Here is an 18,038-nt window from a genome sequence, read left to right as displayed (position 1 = left end):
GACCCAGTGGGAACTTCCCGCCCCAGGGGGAGCGCAGGGCCAGAGCCTGCACCCCACAGCCCAGCCCCTGACCTTTCTGCCTGCCTTCTCTCTTTGGGCCAGAAACCCTCAGCCTTGTTGTTTCAACTGCTCCAAGCGTTTACCAGCTATTGTTCTTGGAAGCCTTTCTGTGATCTTAGGACCTTTGAGAAAAGAACAAACAGCTAGAAAAACACAGCATAGTTAAAAAATGTTTGTGATTTTTTTGTGTGCTGTATGGAACAAAAGAGGCATTCAGGAGACTCAGCATTGTTCCAGGGGGCGAGGATGAAAAGGCCCGTTAGGCCTTCTCTCCTTTGGGAGCGTCCAGCTGATGGTTGTAGGATGTCCTTAGGGCCGTCCCCCCAGTGTCAGGCTCCTCCCCTGTGCTCCGGCCGGGGCCTGCACCAGGAACTTACTTAACGCTTGTGATCACCTTAAATTCTCACTCGGTTTCTTTCTATTCTTTTCATCTCGTTGGGAAAAGGGGGTCGGTATTATCACCCAGTCACAACAGTTGCATTCTATTTACCCACTACCCAGTCTTTTACTGGATGTCTTCAATTGCCTGTCCTCCGCAGCAATAATAAAGTCATCCGTAGTGGACATAGTAATTTCCCTTAATGGATCTTTATTTCTGTTTCATTATGTAGACGCTATCTCCATTTTATCAAAGGCAAAACGGAGGTTTGAAGAAGGGAAGGGACCTGCCCAGTGTTACTCAGCTAATAACTAACAGCTTCGATGAACACAGAGCTCTTAGAGCGCTGCTATTACGAGGTCAGACAGTTAAGTTCGCGAACTCATCCTAGAAAAAATGCTACATACCTAATTGCTGAATGTCACTACGGTCACCTTTGAAGTACTCCCCTTGGGAAGCTGTGCACCAATGCCAGCGCTTAGTCCACCCTTCAAAGCAATTTTGGACTCTTTTTCTGGAACGGCCATCAGAGCTGTCATCCTACTACCCTTGATGTTCTGAATGTCATCAAAATGTCTTCCTTTTAATATTTCCTTTATCTTCAGGTAAAGAAAGAAGTCATTGGAGGCCAGATCAGATGAGTAGGGAGGGTGTTCCAACACAGTTATTTGTTTACTGGCTAAAAACTCCCTCACAGACAGTGCTTTGTGAGCTGGTGCACTGTCATGATGCAAGAGGCATGAATTGGTGGTGAAAAGTTCAGGTCATCTAACTTTTTCACGCAGCCTTTTCAGCACTTCCAAATAGTAAACTTGGTTAACTGTCCAATTGGTACAAATTTATAATGAATGATCCCTCTGATATCAAAAAAGGTTAGCAATATCATTGCAACAAGTTCGCAAACTTAATTGTCAGACACTGTTTTCCTCCTTCAAGGAACTAAATTTTGAAAGCATTCTGACTCAGCTTTTTTTTAGAAATTCAGAAACATTTTGGACACACTGTTGTCTTTATCGTTGAAAGCTATTTCTAGGATTGGCGCTCCAAAACTCCAGGCCCAGGCCTCTCTTATTCTGAATCAGTTTATTACTCCCTTGGCAGCCCCCAGCGTGTATCCTGGGAGCCCAGGTTCAGGCCCCCGCAGCAAGCCTGTGACGTCTGGCTTGCCCGCCACCCCCACCACAGCCCACAGCCCTCAGTAGGCCACTGTAAGGGAGCCAGGATGCTCATTGGCCTTCTCCAGGACACAGCTTCATTGCGTGTCCTCTTTCCTCCTGCCATGTTCATGTCTGGTTTAATCTGTGCAGCCTTCGTGAAATGGCCAGACAAACTCAGTGAAATGCAAATGGAGCTGAGTGTGGCAGCTGGGGTGTAGTCCTTTGTGCTAGGACATACGTGGTGGCCTTCTTTCACCTTCTTCAGGGGAGGGTTCTTAGGGACATTGGAAGGGCCTTTGGAACTGCCTTTTCCCCATCCTGCTCCATCTTTCCTTCAAGTTTCTTCTGAGAGACGGTACAGATTTTTTCCTTTGGGGGCTTGCACATGTGGGTCTTTGCCTGTATCCTGTCAGAACCCCCATGTTTCACTGGAGGAATAACAACTTGACCTGCCATCAGGAAGTTCCTGAGATGTGTGTTTAGCCCCCGTCAGAAGCAACTGGGGATATTTAGTCAAGAGAAGAGAAAACCCATGGGGGCTTTGTCACTGTCCTCATGTGAGAGAGGACACACGCTTATGCCTCCAAGGAGTAGCTCCAGGGAATAGGACTTAGACCAGAGAGTAAAAACTTTAATGGGGTAAAATTCAGCACAATGTAAAAAAGAACACACTTTAAATATATATAGTTTTCAGAAACTAGAATATGTTGTCTTGAGCAGAGTGCATTTTCTCTCCCTGGAAATAAGCATTTCTCTGATGAGGAGGCTGGAACACGGGTCCAGGGGACAGCAGCTCCAGTCCTGCGTGAGGAATGAGACGACCGTTTCCCTGTCCACCTCTTGGCCTATGATCGCACCCTCAGCTCCCACAGGACTGAGCCAATCCAGAATGGGGCCCTGGGGAGGGACCCTGAAGGATGAAGAGGGTGAGGGAAGGAGGAGGCCCCTGGCCCCCCCACCCCCCCGGTCTTAGCCTTCGTTTTTCCTGGTGAGGATGATGTAGCAACACGGGCCTGTCAGTGATGTGAAGGAGACTTGGCTTTGAGTGCAGCTGGGCTGTCATGACCAGTGGATGTTCTGATGGCTTCTTGAGAGAGGAGAGAATATGTAACATCTCACTAATAGAGGCACGCCTTGCAGGCAATGGGAGAAGCTTGCTGAAAACAGCAGCGTGGCAGAGGGGCAGGTCTTCCCTTCCAAGCAGGCTTGAGTTAGAAGCGTGGACTAGGGGAGAGCAAGGATTCCCCAAAATCGTGACCTTTTTGCTATTCATCATTCATTATTCATCAGTGCAGAAATGTGCGTGTGCGTGTGGGTGTGTGAAAGAGGGAGACAGAGAAGAGAGAGGTGCATGGGTTTTGTTTCCCTGTCTGAGCTCCACACTAACTCATTTTAATAACTTGGAATCTGCCTACTTCTACATATGTTTATAAAAATTATATAGTTATACACGTACCCATAAACACATATATAAGTGTGCAAGCTTTTAAAAAAAGTAATTGTTTTACAATAGTGGGCTCACATTAATCACATTTACTGCATATTGCTTTTCTTGTTCATCAATACTTCATAGAAAAATCCCTCCAAGTCCTCTGGTATACCTCGTCTTTCATTCTTTTTATTCCCTTTTATTCCTTAGAAGGGAGGATCTATATTTTATTCAACTATTCTTATATTGGGCATTCACTTTGTCTCTAGCTTTTTTTATTGATAAATAACTACCTCCATAAACATCCATAAACTACTTACATAAACATCCTTGTACGTGTGCGTCCTTATGAACTATGGCTTTTATTTCTGAGATAGATTCCCGAGAGAAAGCGTGCTGAGCTGAAGGATATAGTATTTTTATTTTTGATCAGTGTTTCCAGATTGTTTTCCAAAAAAAACTACAATTCTCATTTCCACTAGCAGTTGGTAAGAAACCCGTTCCCCCAACCCCACAGCATTAATTTTTATTTCCATGTTACTGCTAGCTGGTCTGATGGGTAGACCGTAATATCTCCTTGCTACTTTGACTTTAATTTCTCTGACTCCTGTTGAGTCTGAGCAACCTTTCATTTGATTATCTGCCATTTCCATTACTCTTCCATGAATTACCTGTTCATATCCTTTGCCTGTTTTTCTCCTAGGATCCCAGGGAGGGACCCACATGACTGGGGGGCAGCTGGCAAGCCAAAGATGTGTTTCCCAACAGCCTTCACCTAGTTCTGGTGACAGTGGGCACTCATTCCCTCCCTTCCTCTCACCTCCCCTTGGCACAGTTTTTAGAGCCCACAGCAATGATAAATTAAATCATTTACTCCCAGGGGTCCCAGGGTAGGGGTGAGGGAAAGCTGAAAGCGAAACTATAAGCAGGTGAGAGCTGACAGGCTGGTGTGTGGGTTAGTTGCTACTTCTCCTTTGTGTGGCTCTGGGCAAGTTCTTTTTTTTTTTAAACAATGTTTTTTTTTGTTTTTCTGTTGTTGTTTTTTTAATTTTTTTATTTTGTAAGGAGGGCTCAGCTCACAGTGGCCCATGTGGGGATTGAACCCGCAACCTTGGTGTTATTAACACCGTGCTCTAACCAACTGAGCTAACCGGCCACCAGCTCTGGGCAAGTTCTTTAACTTCTTGCTGATGTGAAATCTGCATCTGTGAAATAGGGAACAGACACTGGACAGAGTGGCACTTGGTCATGCATCTGTAAGTGGTACAGATATTGACCGATGTTTACGAAGCTTAAAGTCTGGCTACTATCCCAGACCTACTGAATCAGAATCTACATTTTAATGAGACACTCCCCCCTCCTTCCCCGAGTGATTCATGAGCACGTTAAAGTTTGAGAAGCACTGGCTTCAAGCACACTGATTAGCGTGGTGAGGGGAAAAAACAATCCAGTGGAACTTGCCTAGAAATGTTGCCGCAGTTGTGAATTTTGAGATGTATCATAGAGCCGGTGCAGCATGGCTAGGACACTGACGTTAGCACAAGTTCTTGTCTCTTGATGTTCAGGTCTCTTAGGACCTGGAGGAATGCAGCACCTCTCTCCCGTGGTGACAGGGTACCTCAATTTAAGAAAACTCAAATATACCCAAATCCAGTGGGTTCCTGCCTTCCCTGACCTTACATCACACCAGGCCCACACTAATAAACAGCCGCTCCAGCCAGCCCGGCTCCCTTCGTGGCAGATACTTGATGCTTCAGCTGCCTCGACTCTGGGCTCCCTGCCATGTCTTGTACTTGCAGCTCCTCATCACTAGCCCTGTCACGTGGCTTCAGCCTTTCTCTTTTGAGCCTCAGCTTCTCCAGTTTTCACACCGAACTTCCTCCGTCAGACCTTTTCACCCGCTGAATAAACACTACCAGTCGCCTTCTAGGTAACTGAGCCCCAGTCCTGGCATTGACCCGCCTGGCCTGCCCCTTCCACCATCGCACCTCAACCTCTGCCCCATGCAGACATCCCCCCCGTCCCTGTGCCCTCTCCCGTCTGTCTTAACCCTGAGGTGAGCCTGCAGGGTCTTCCTTTACATCTGCACTGGGGACGTTCTAGTCCACGCTGGACTAGAGTGTGGTGCTCCTTTAAATGGCGCTGCTCCTACAAGCATTTCTCCTGTGGCTCCTGCGGCTCAAAGCTTGCTTGGTTTATCCGGATGGTTTATCAATCAGGGGCCACTGTAGGTCTTTTAAGCAGAAAGGGTTTAATATGGGGAATTAGGGGCTTACAACACTGTCGGAGGGGCTGAAGGACAGCTTCTGGACTGGGCCTTTTGGGCGACTCCTGGATTGTACAGAAACAATGTTGTCAGCCAAACAGCCGTTTCTGGACTCTCCAGGAAGCTGCAGTATGGACCCCCGAAGTTGAAGTCCAGGGATTACAGAGTTCAGACAAGAAGAGGCCACCACCACCTGTTATTTGTTTGTTTGTTTTTGTTTTTGATGCTCAGGAGGCATGACGTCTGGGTTCTGGATGACCATGAATTCTTCATCAGACGTGACAGCCAGACGCTGCATTCCCTCCCTCCACATCTCACGTGCATTTGCTTGGCACATGACTCACATGCAGAGCTCCAGCCTGGGAGTCTGGGAAACACGGTACCCCAGTTCTAATCTCTCAATAGGAGGATGAGAGGAGGGTTTGTTGGGAGCCAACCGCACATCCACCTTGGATACATAGGACTTTGATAGGTGGAAATGGGTAGGGGCGTTCTGTACTCACACTCAAAAACTGGCCCAAGGGAATGCACAGAGATAGGACCCTCGTTTCTTCCCAGACTCCCCTCAAGGAGGAAGTCCCTCCTTCCCGATAGACGTGGATCCACTAGCAAGGAGACCATTGTGTTCCTTCATGTCTTTCCCCTTTTCTAAGCACAGAAGATACTACTGCCTTCCAGAGTGCTCCAGAAGCTTTATATATTTTTTTATTTTTCCTTAGTTTGACTTGATTTCAGAGTGACAAGCTGGGTAGAGATTCAGGAAGTACGACTGTAGTAAGTCATGTGAGCATCAACATTATACGTTGTTTGTTTTGGGTCATTAGGATTTTGTGTCCAATCCTGCTGTTCGTTATTACACATGTAAGGGGGTGTTCTCCCAGCGCTATAGTTAGCAAGAACTTTTCCTTGCTCATGACATGCTTGCATAACATGACTGCCTGTGAGCTTTGAGGGCAAAATGTGTCCCAGGTGTTAGGGAAATGACAGTGATTTGGGTCTCAAGGGACCGGTGGGAAGGCTCTCAGTTTGAGGATATGTACGGAAGGCTGCTCAGCGGGGTATGGCTGCTGAACGGGCCGGGTGCTTAGTGCAGAGAAGGTAAGGGTGGGTTTGTAACGGGGACATGGGATTTGGGCTCTCAGGTACCTTGGGCAGTGCACCTCTTCTGGGTGCCCAGTCAGAGCCCTCTCGGCCTCGTGCTCATATCTGGGCATGGTCCCTTATGCAGAGGAGGCGCTCAAGATGGTTTATTTATTACATGACATAAAATGAAAAGAGATTAAATGCAGGTAAGAATTAGGAGACTCATGATTCTCAGCGTCTCCCAGCTCTCCAGGAAGCAGTCACTCCTTGGGCCCTCAGGCCCTCATTTTGGGGGAAGGAAATCCAGGCAACTGTATTCAGGGCTTCACCTGGAGGAGAGAGAAGGTGGCTGCCCCCTGGAGCTTTCCTGGAGAGCATGCAGAATGGGGCACAGTTTTCGCAGGATGGTAAGTTGCCACCATCCTAGAGCAAAATCCAGAGGTGGTTCTTCAGCAGCTCTTCATCCTGCTTCTTAATTGAATCTTGGAATGCATTCTGGATTTTCCTCCCTGGGACCTGGCATGGCAGGCCTTTGTGACTGGCTCAGCACGCTTCCGCCAGCTTGGATGCTCATGGTCCCCCGATGTCCTGCCAAGCGTTCCCTTGCTTATCTTTGCTCATGCTGCCCCTGCCACCTGGGGGGCCTCTCTTCTCCCACTTCCACCTTGAGAAATGCTGTCGTTCACAGGCAACTCAGTTATGCCTTCTCCCTAGCATTCCTCGGCCGCCAGCGATAGCAGCTCCCTCTTGCCCTGTGTCGATACCCAGAGTACTTTTCTCTCCTTTTCTCCTGACCATCACCCCTTTCTGCTCGTTAGTTAGTGCTGTGGATACTGTGCGGTCTCCCGCCCAGCCCGCTCTATTCCCAGAGTAGATGTCAACACGTTTGTGGAGTGAAGGATTAAAAAGTGAAGCAAAACATCCATAAAACAGAGGGGACATCCCAAACCAGTTAAAAATAAAAGAGAACAGATTCTGACAGAAAAGAGCAGCATAGCAGAGTGGCTAAGCCCATGGGTGCTGGGTTCACACTACCTGGGTTAGGTCCTGGCTCTACCACTTAAGAGCTCTGTGATCTCAGGCAAGCCACTTAACCTCTCTGTGCCTCTGTTTGCTCATCTGTTAAGTAAGGATAATACCTAACTCACAGGGCTGTTGTGAGAATTCAACTAGTTTAAGGTATATGAAGTTCTCAGAACAGTGCCTGGCACATAATAAGTGTTAATCTATGCAAATACCGCCCCTCTCCTTTCCCCCAAGTAAACTTTCAGAACTTTCTTACTTGCTTGTCAGAAGACAGTTCCAGAAGTTGGGGGTTTTCTGATCTCCCACGGGATCTCTACCTTTACAAAAACCCCACAGCTGTGGCCATATCAGATGGAGATTTTTCCCTGAGAGGGCTCCATCCTTCCTACGGAAGGAAGAAAGGGCAGAAAGTTCCACTGACCAAGGACCAGCTATGGCCAGGCTCTGTACAAGGGCTACTTGTACAAAATGCTGTTCACAAAGACCTCCAGATGTGTATTCATATTCCTACCTCACAGGAAGCTAAAGCTCTAAGAGGATCAGCCTGTGGCCAAGGTGACACAGCTAGTCAGTGGCATGGCTGATGCTGAGAGATAGATCAGACTCCAAAACCTATGTTCTCTTGGGTGCTTTACGTGGCTCCTCTACTGCCTGGGGGCTCGCAGATGAGTGTCTTTGTGGTCCCCTCAGGGGCAGGGTGGGGGTGGGCCGGCCTGCTCCACGTTGCCCCATAGGTGTCAGGAGTGAGAACAGTAGACTCTGTGGGCAGATCTTCCGAGGCCGTGAAAACCCACCAGCAGCCAGTAAATCATGGTTTATCGGTTGCCCAGTGTTTAGCTGTAATAGTTCACAGAACCCGAAAGGCCTGTGGGAGGGCTCTCAGTTTGAGGGTGTGGAAGGCTGCTCAGCAGGGTATGGCTGCTGAACGGACTGGGTGTTTAGTGCAGAGAAGGTAAGGGCGAATTTGTAATAGGGGGACATGAGATTCAGGAGCTCTCATGTACCCTGCTGTAGCCTTTTGCCAAGATGTCACTGAGGTGTCAGCAAGCCTTGTTTCAATTTCCTAGTCTGTGGATTCTCTTGGTTAGAAATGGTCGTGTTGGTTTTAAAACTGATTATAACCATCTTTTTCTCACTTCAGTTGTTGTGGTATACCAACTTACTGGCCGCTGTTAGCACCCCCTCATTTGCGCAATATTTATGCAGTGGCAGTAATGCCAAGTAAACTGTAGAAGAAATGAGTTCCTGAGGCATTTACAGCCCATCTTAATGTACATGTAAGGGGATGTTCTCGCAGCACTGTAATTAGCAAGAACTTTTCCTTTCTCACGATGTGCTTGTGTAACATGCCTGCCTGTGAGCTTTGAGGGAAGTATGTGTTTCAGGTGCATATATAGTATGCACGTGCTACCTGAAGCAAGCTTCCTCCATTGGGGTGACCAAATGATGTCTTATATTTATATCTTTTAGCCCCCAGGAATCATGGAATAAGGACACCTTACCTCTATGTTAAGTCTTGGAGTTTGTATTTTTGAAAATTCTATTCTGTTGTAACAGGTAATACAGCCCTAAAGCTCTCCGAGCACAGCATATATTAGAAGCCCATCTTTCAGTGTCACCAACTTGAAAGCCGCAGAACTCTGTGGGACAATATATGATTCAAGAGTCACTACCAGTGGTGGTGGGTGTGGGGGCTAGAGTTGGCCCAGTGGCGTTCAAACTTGATTGCAATTAGATTAGCATGTCCCTTTTCTGCTGCTTATAGAAGTTCATAATGACAGGCACACCTCCTTCATGAGAAACACTGGGTGCCATCCTACGCCTGCCCCTGGAGAACTGCCCGAGCCAGAGGGAGGACACACAGCCCACCCAGAAGTCAGCCCAGCCCAGCCTCTCTCCTCTCACCCTCTCCCTGTAATTCTTTCCCTCTCTCCCTTTCTCCTTCCCTCCCCACCCCCACCTCTCACACCTCCCCTCCACTCACTGTTCCGGGTTTAATTGTGTCCCCGCAAAATTTCACATGTCGAAGGCCTAACCACCAGTACCTCAGAATTGGACCTTATTTAGAAACAGGGTCATTGCAGATACAATTAGGATGAGCCCTAATCCAAAATGGTTGGTGTCCTTATAAAAAGGGGACATTTGGACACAGACACACTCACACAGGAAGAACGCCATGTGAAAGATGGAGGCAGAGATCAGACTTTGATTCTACAAGCTCAGGAACGGTAAAGATTGCCAGCAACACACACACACACACACACACAACACAACACATCCTCCCCCCCATCCCCCCCACCCCCACTTGGGAGAAGCAGGCCTGGTTATTAGCACCTGATAGCCTCTCCTCCAGATGGTCAGGTGAACAGCAACTTCTTAGTTGTAACAAAGGTGGCTGCCAGGGTGTTGGCTTCTCATGTGGAAATACCATGTAGGTGCCTTCCCTTTAAAAATTGTGCTCCTGTGCAAGGATGGAGGTCTGCAAAAACGAAGAGATGCATCTGGTGTCATGCAGGGAGTGTGAGTTTTGGGGGCAGATGGAGTGGCGTGATTGAAAATCCTGACTGTGCCATTTTCTAGTTACTTCATTTCCCTGAGACTTTGCTGCCTTTGTGATATGTTGGAAATCATAATAATACCTTGGAGGTTGTTGTGAGAACTAAAGAGAATACAGGTAAAGCTCTGAGCATAGTGCTTGGCTCACAAGATGCTGCCTTGATTATTCTTATTAATAAATACTTTGTGGGAAAGGACTTTAACAGTAGCACGTTGTAGAGGACAGTCCTTGGATTTGCTTTTCCTAGGCTGAAACACCCTTGGGGTGTGTGTGTGAGTGTCTGTGTGTATGAGAGAGAGGAAGAGAGGGGGAGATTAAGTTATATGTAAATTGTTCTTTATGGTTTGTAGAATTTTCCAGCTTTTTTACTTTGAACATATGTTTTACAAACAAGAAATTTATTTTTTAAAAAAGGAGAAATGTTTTACTAAGTCTCCAATGAGTAAAACAAGAGTTAGATTCAGCAACTTGGTAACAGTTGAAGGTTCTTGAGAAAGGATCCCATTATACCTAGTTTTAGGATTTCTTTATATCTTGCTCAGATTCCGTGTTTTTGTAAATGTAGTGGTTTACATTTCTAATTAGCGTTTAAGCCTGGTTGGTTTTCAGATGCAGTTATATTTAGTCAAGAGAAACAAGAATGGATGGAGGAGTAACACAACATGGTTGGCCCAGCCCGGAACTGGGACTTGGGCCGCGCGACCCCTGCCCCTGCAGGCGCGTGTGGGGGCTGGACTCCCACATGGGGAGTGTGTGAGGGGAGCTGCTGAAACCAGAGGAGTTGGCTAGGGATGTTTCCACCTCACCTCAAGTGCCACCTGGCTTACTGAGTGAGAGGAGAACAGCATTCGAGTTGTCACCCGGATTGGCTTGTTGTGTTTGTTGTGTGCAGGGACCTCCCACGCACTAGCAGGCAGCCGGGGTGGAAGAAGGGTCCCCCTGGGCAAAGCCCTGGCTGGCAGGGGATTTCTCCAGGCTCGGTTTCCATTTTCCTCATTTAAGTTGTGAGGTGGCCGTCTCGCCGCGCCTGCCTCCTGAGGCTGTGAGGGCTAAACTAACACTGAGGGGACTTGCTCCTCACATGAGGTGGGAGACACGGGAAAGGGATAATGGTGGAGAGAATACGGATTGCTGTGGAATTTTGCCCCCTGGCACTTTGTGTCCCCTTCTTTTTGAAAGGAGTTTGGAGGCAGCTTTTAGTCTTGTGGAAGTGAAGCTGTAAATTGAAGGTCGTTCTAGTCAGAAGAAAAAACAAATGCTCTCTGTACGAGGCAAAGGGGGGAGGTGACTCTGTGTGTTTGGGATTTGTTTTTATTTTCTAATCTTGTTAGCAACAGAAAAAGACTAGGAGGAGCCTCTGATTTTATTACCATCCAGGGGCAGTTTATCTGTTGTCTGTGGGATCCCTGGCCAGATGTCCAGGGCTCCGAGTCTTCTCCCTCCCGCCTCCCTCTAGGAAGGTTTGGAGAATTCAGCAGAGGCTTAAGAGGGATAAGTGCTCACGGTCAGGTTGTCCCTCATCCCTGGATGGGGGCTGTGTGGCCTGTTGGTACTGAGGGAGAGTGCATTATAGCCTGAGACGGAGGTGGCAATGGGAATACAGTGATGAAAAACAGATAGAAAGAGGACTTGGCACCTGTGAGCTCCATTGGGTGGCTATGCTCAGAGCTGCTCTGCAGAGCGCGTCCCGGGAGAGACCCTCCTCTCCTCCTCCGTGAGTGCAGTTTCACACCTCGCCAGCAGGGGTCTCACCTGTGTCACAGGGCTGCGTGCAGGTGGGAGAACCTTCTCTGGTCTCTTCCCCCATGCAGTGTAGAATCACTGAACTCTGGAACGGTCCAGCCTACTGAGATTTAGACTCCATTTCGAGGCTCTGAGAGAGGAAGTGTCTAATCCCTAGAGAGAGGGTGTGTTTGGAGCCAAGCTGGGCCCGAACCTTCTAGGGGAGAGGACGGGTGCAGAATAAAGCAAGAGCATCTCTCCACTGTGAACATTAATGAAAGATGGAATGAAAGTAGATTTGTCTTCCACAAAGAGATTTTTCATTTTTCCTCAAAGTGATACTCTAATTTTATTGATTGTTTGATTATCACTTTATTAATGATAACAAGTTGGGCACTTTGCCATAAAGAGCCCACATCTAATTTAAAGCATCCATTTCCATAGAAATCAACACCTGTGGAATTCAAAATCAGTAGTTAAATGCTAAACATCAGTGAAATGCTGCCTGAAATTAATCAGAATTTTTCATACTTGTTAAAATGTCAATATTCCTGGAAAAGATAAGGCTTTAAGCTTAGTAAGAAGTAATGATAACAGGATAAGAGAAGGTGGGAAAACAAGAGATATAAGTTTAAATGCTGGTGACAGTTGGCACAGTCGCCGAGAAAGGAAAAGGTAAGCCCAGCGCTGCTGGGAATTCCTTGGTTTCCTCACAACCTCACCGGCAGGTAGAATGCCTGCAGGCATCCTGCAATGGTGTAGAGAGCTCTCACTGACCCCTCGGCCCCCAGTGGGTGGTTGACACCAGCCTCCAAATCATTGCTTAGTGGCCTGTGGGTGGACACGGGGGTGTGCCCTTGGCTGGAGCTTCCAGGGGTGGCCGATGGTTTCCGGAAGAGTCTGAGCTGCTCACACCACAAAGTGGCACAGGGAACACACCCTCCCAAAGTGGTCTCCCTGCCCAGTTGAGCCAGGCGCTTAGAGCAATTAAAGCGCTTAATTTCCTTTTGACTGCTTCTTTTTATGAAAACTGTAAGTAAACTGCTCTTGAGCCATTAACCTTTAAAAGCTGTGTGTTGTTAAAGGATGATTTCTTGTTATTATATCATAATTTTCTCCCCCATCTAACACATTTCTAACGCACACATGCCCTTTTTTTAGAGCAGAAATTTAAATAGAAGTCTGCTAGATAATTTTGTGTGTGAGCCTCCCTACTGTGGCATTTTACCATTGGGCTTAGATCGAATGCAATGCAATAATATGGTATCCAGATACCATGTTTCCCTTAAAATAAAACTGGGTCTTATATTAAGGTTTGCTGCAAAAGATGCCATTAGAGCTTATGTTCAGGGGATGTCATCCTGAAAAATCATGGTAGGGCTTATTTTCTGGTTAGGTCTTACTTTTGGGGAAACATGGTATGTCTGTACTTCTCAAACTTTGATAAATATTCTGGGGACCTTTGTGCTTGGGGAGTACTTGGGGGTTCTCCAACCCACAGGATAAACATAATGCATCTTCCTGAAGAATCGGTTTTGCTCAAATATTTAGTAGGGGGGAAATTGCTATATTAACATACACGGAGTAGGACAATTAAGTTCACGAACTTTCCACCGTGTAAGTGCGTGGTGGAAAGTTCGCTAACTGAATTGTCCGGCCTTTTTGTATATGGGTATATTATAGAGGAGACTATTAAAGTTTTATAAATCTTTTAAATAAGACATAATTTTACATGCTTGGCACTGGCTGTCCCAGGACCCATCCACGCTGACCTTTATCCTTTCCCTGGGAGAAGTTTTAGAATCTCTGGTCAGTATTTTTTGTGATACTATTATTTTATCATGAACTCGGGGTATGAGACAAAAAGTGAATGAATGTTTGGTTCTACCTGTGAATACAAGGAGAGTAATACAGACTATCCAGTGGTTCCCAAAGGTCAGTGCGGCCCCATCACAGACACCCAGGGAACCTTTCAAAATACAGGTTCCTAGGCCTTCTCCCAGGGGGATTTTGATTCGATTGATCTAGATGGGGCCTCCAAATCTGCATTTGGGACATGCACTCACAGTGATTATGGCCTGTAGCTAGATTTGGGAACCAAAGAACCAAACAGTTTATCCTGACTACAGATGCAGAGAAAGGGGCTATAAACTAGTATTCCACAGACCAGGTGGAAGAATGGGTATTTTTTCCTGTAGCCTTTTTTGTTGTTGTTGTTGTTAATGTTTATTAATTGCCAGCATTTAAAATCAGGATATTTAATAGCTTTCCTTTAAAACTCAGAAATCTGGACCATACCAGGCCTGCCTTCTCTCCAAGGCCCATGGCCAGAGCTGAACAATGGCAGCCCATTTCAAAGGCCCATACTCTCTGGGTCACCATGATCTGGGTGTCCTCCCCCGCCCCCCAGCTTCACTCATTCACATCGCTGCCTGGCTCTCTCGGCGGTGCAGGTTTTGATCCCTGCCTAGTGAGCTGTGCTCATACATAATGTGCTTTAGTCCAACTTGAACATCTGAGTCACCACATCCTTTTCCAGGGAGCAGCGGGAATTGACTGCTGCCCCCCACTTCCCCTTCTCTGCTCTCAAAGAAACCACTCACCTTTGTTTCTACCTGGGAAGTGAATCACTTTAGAGAGAAGGACTTCCTCTGATGAAAAGAGAAGGACTTCAAGAGAAGGACACAGATTTATGGCGTCTGTTTATCTTTCACTTTCCTGTGCTTCTTTTTCTCTTTCTAGAACCACATTTTTCTCTCCTGGACCTGCCCTTTCACCACACACACACACACACACACACACACACACACGCATGCACACAGATGCACACACGCACAGGCGCATACACACAGCGATCCCACACGGTCCTCTTAATGGTTAGGTCAACCAAGAGTGCCCTGCTGACCTGTCATTGTCACGGGCATGCACTCCATTTTTCTTTCACCATTGGTTCCATTCTAAACTCTAGGTCCACCTGTGTTTAATATATAAAAAGGAGCCCTGACACCATTAGGGGATAGTTTTTGAGGTTTTTGTTTTTTTTAATTGTTGTTTTATTGAGAAATAACTGACATACATCACTGTCTAAATTTAAGGTATACAGCAGGATGGTTTGATTTGCATGTATTGCAAAATGACTACCACAATAGCTTTAGTTAACATCCATCATCTCACATATGATGGGTACAATAAAGAGAAAAGGAAAAACACTTCTCCTTGGGATGAGGAGATAGTTTTTCTAGGAAAATGCATGTAGAATCCCAAAGACTTGCAGCGCTGACCTGGTAGAGCATCCTCCTTCTGTGCCCGTGGCGGGGAGGCTGTGTATGAGCACACGGTTGGGCAGGGACATGAGGCACCGGCCCCGCTCAGCAATCAGAAGCATGGCCCCTGCTCCTGTTTTCTTCTGAGATAGTAGATGGGCTCTCGTTTATTCCATGAGGTCAAAGGACACTATCTGCATTGGACGCCATCAAGATTACGTTGTTTTTCTATTTTTAAAATTGTTTTTTAGTTGCCCAAGTCCAAAGTCACATTCTCTTGCCTAGTGTCTTCGCCTTGATGGACTCCCAAGGTCTCACGGAGAATGCCTCTTCCCTCATTTATCCGTGGCTAGGGAAAGGCACAGACATGTGAATGTCAGTAACCTCCAAAAGCCTTTAAAAGGCAAAGAACATTTCCTTTTTAAATGGAACCCCTCTCTTGCCTTACCTAGAATGATTCTGGGCCCTGAGCATGTAGGGCTTAGGCCCATATGACCCCAAACACCTCCAGAAATAGTGAATACATGCTGCTGGGGTGGGGCTGCGTGTCTAGTCCTCTTTTTCTTGCAACTAAACCACCAAATGACCAGCATCGAGGCCCAGCCGTGGGTCCCCAAATGCCAGGCTCTTCTCCTGAGCAAACCGCCATTGTTACATAGGATCCCCAACCACACCTTCTGCCTGGTGCTTGTGGCACCGACGGTCACTGGTTAGCCCCGCTCTGCCAGTCAGGTACCGGCTTTTCACTCCTCAGAGATATAAAAAGGTCAAAATCAGAAAACATGCAGTCCAACCTCACTGTTAGAAAAATGTACAATCAGACTGGCCAGACGTATTTTCTGACACATCCTAACTTCATATATTTCATCTTAATAAAGGGCCAGGTATTCTCATTTTCATTGAGAAAATATGTTACTCAGAGATATGTGTATAACCGCCATATTTTACTCAAATCTCACTGAAATGTGTAGTGTACAAATAGTGGGGCTAATTAATGTTTGAAAAGATTTACTTAAAGCAGATAGAAGCTGTATACATTTCGAGAAAAATTAACAAGAGGGAAGGGAGTGGTTTTGCAAAAGAGGATGTTTGACCAGTTTCACCATGCGGCGCTCTGAGAGTTTAAGTACTAACCTGCCAGGGGACTCTGTATGTTTTCACAGTGTGATTTGAGCAGCTTTGGTAAAGGCAGCAATAGGGGTACAGTGTTTATTCTGTGCTGTAAATTAATTAAGTAGATTATGTTCAGTTTGATGGTACATGTCCAGGCTTTAAAACGGTGGCACTGCACTGGCAGGTGGCCCGGCAGGCTCTGGAGATAAGGTGGTAGTTATTGGTTGCAGCCTCACAGTCATGTGCTGTGAGGGCCTTCGTGGGTACCCCTCCGAGGCTGGCTGTAGCCGGAGTTCTTCCCAAAGCCCTTCACAGACACTGGCGTAGGCTTTGGCTGTTTGGCCACAGTGTGGAGGCTGCCTGTCTCAGAAGAGGCAGGTTTTATCCCTGTTGGTGGTGAGAGCATACCTGTCTAAAAGAATTCACTTCAGCAAATACGGCCTGAGTCCCTCGGTCCTGCCAGCTACTGGGCTAGGCAGCGGGGATTCAGCTATAAAAGGCACAGCCCTTGTTCTCCCAGAACTCGCAGCTTCCTCAGACAGAGAGGCACACAGGCTGATTATAAACATCACAACCACAGAAGTGTCCAGGCCCAGAGGAGGGAGGAGGGAGCTTCACAGAGGATGTGGCCTCAGAGCTGGGGTTTTAATGAAGAGAAGTCTCTGGTGGGCGCAGAGGGAGAAGAACACTGCAGCCAAGAGGAACAGCAGCACACGCAGGTGACACGTGCGGACTCCAGCTACTTGGGTCTGCGTGGGACACAGGGGAGGGGCCAGGGAGCAGAGGAGGCTGTGGTTGGACGGGGACAGGCCGGGGCCGGATAGCGGGGTCTTGTGTTTTGCCTAAGAGCTGGATTGTGGGGTCTCATGTATTATGCCTAGGAGCTGGATTGTGGGGTCTCATGTGTTATGCCTAGGAGCTGGATTGTGGGGTCTCATGTGTTATGCCAAGGAGCTGGATTGTGGGGTCTCCTGTGTTATGCCAAGGAGCTGGATTGTGGGGTCTCCTGTGTTATGCCAAGGAGCTGGATTGTGGGGTCTCCTGTGTTATGCCAAGGAGCTAGATTGTGGGGTCTCATGTGTTACGCCAAGGAGCTGGATTGTGGGGTCTCATGTGTTACGCCAAGGAGCTGGATTGTGGGGTCTCATGTGTTATGCCAAGGAGCTGGATTGTGGGGTCTCCTGTGTTATGCCAAGGAGCTGGATTGTGGGGTCTCCTGTGTTATGCCAAGGAGCTGGATTGTGGAGTCTCCTGTGTTATGCCAAGGAGCTGGATTGTGGGGTCTCATGTGTTATGCCAAGGAGCTGGATTGTGGGGTCTCCTGTGTTATGCAAAGGAGCTGGATTGTGGGGTCTCCTGTGTTAGCTGGAGTTAAGGCGCGACATGCAGTGAGGAGCCATCGCCCTCATGTGCAGGTAGAAGACTCTGTAGACGCCTGCCTTCTGGGCGTGGGGTCGAACCTTGACCCTGTCCTAGCTAAATCACTGTCTTGTTACCTGGGCAGTTAAGAAGCCAAGCTGTAACTCACGTCCCTTCCGTATGGGCCGTGATTTCTGAGCCAAGACCTCATGTTAGTTGCATGCAGGAGATTCAGAGATGTCCATCTGTCCTTCAGAGGGCCACGGGCTAGTGGGGGAGGGGAGGGACAGACATGGTTGGACCACTCAGAGGGAGTGAGAGCCTGTTGTATGAAGCACTGGGAACAAGGGCGGTGGGGGAAGCATTTCCAATCAAGATCTTGGAAGTCTTTATGGAGGAGTTGGAAATTCTACATCTCAAGCACCCTCGCCTTTTCTTTTTAATGTTTTTTTTTGGGGGGGGGGGGCTGGGGGGTAAGGAATGGATCTTCTTTCTTTCCTCCCTTTCTCCCTGCTCTCCATGGTGCATGTCTTCCTATTTTTTTGTTGTTTTATTTTTGTTATTGTTTTTAAAGTATAGACAGGCAGACATTTTCTCTTCCCTCTCCCATTTGTGCCCATTGAG

The 18,038-nt window shown here is 47.4% G+C and overlaps 1 protein-coding gene across 2 annotated transcripts in view; it reads left to right on the top strand.

Annotated features, from left to right (window-relative positions):
- XXYLT1 (xyloside xylosyltransferase 1) overlaps positions 1–18,038 on the top strand; it is a 165,587-nt gene that overhangs the window by 124,427 nt on the left and 23,122 nt on the right. The window contains exon 4 of one of the 2 annotated variants that reach the window (XM_088793702.1): positions 5,523–5,670. The exons of the other annotated variant lie outside the window; for it this stretch is intronic. Within the exon in view, the coding sequence (XP_088649828.1) occupies positions 5,523–5,670 (148 nt within the window). The remainder of the gene's footprint in view (positions 1–5,522; positions 5,671–18,038) is intronic. 2 annotated transcript variants of the gene reach the window in all.

Source organism: Rhinolophus sinicus, chromosome 17 (assembly GCF_057876585.1).
Source record: "Rhinolophus sinicus isolate RSI-liver-muscle chromosome 17, RSI-T2T, whole genome shotgun sequence".
Taxonomy (NCBI): Eukaryota; Metazoa; Chordata; class Mammalia; order Chiroptera; family Rhinolophidae; genus Rhinolophus; species Rhinolophus sinicus.
This window is presented reverse-complemented; position numbering and strand designations above follow the sequence as displayed.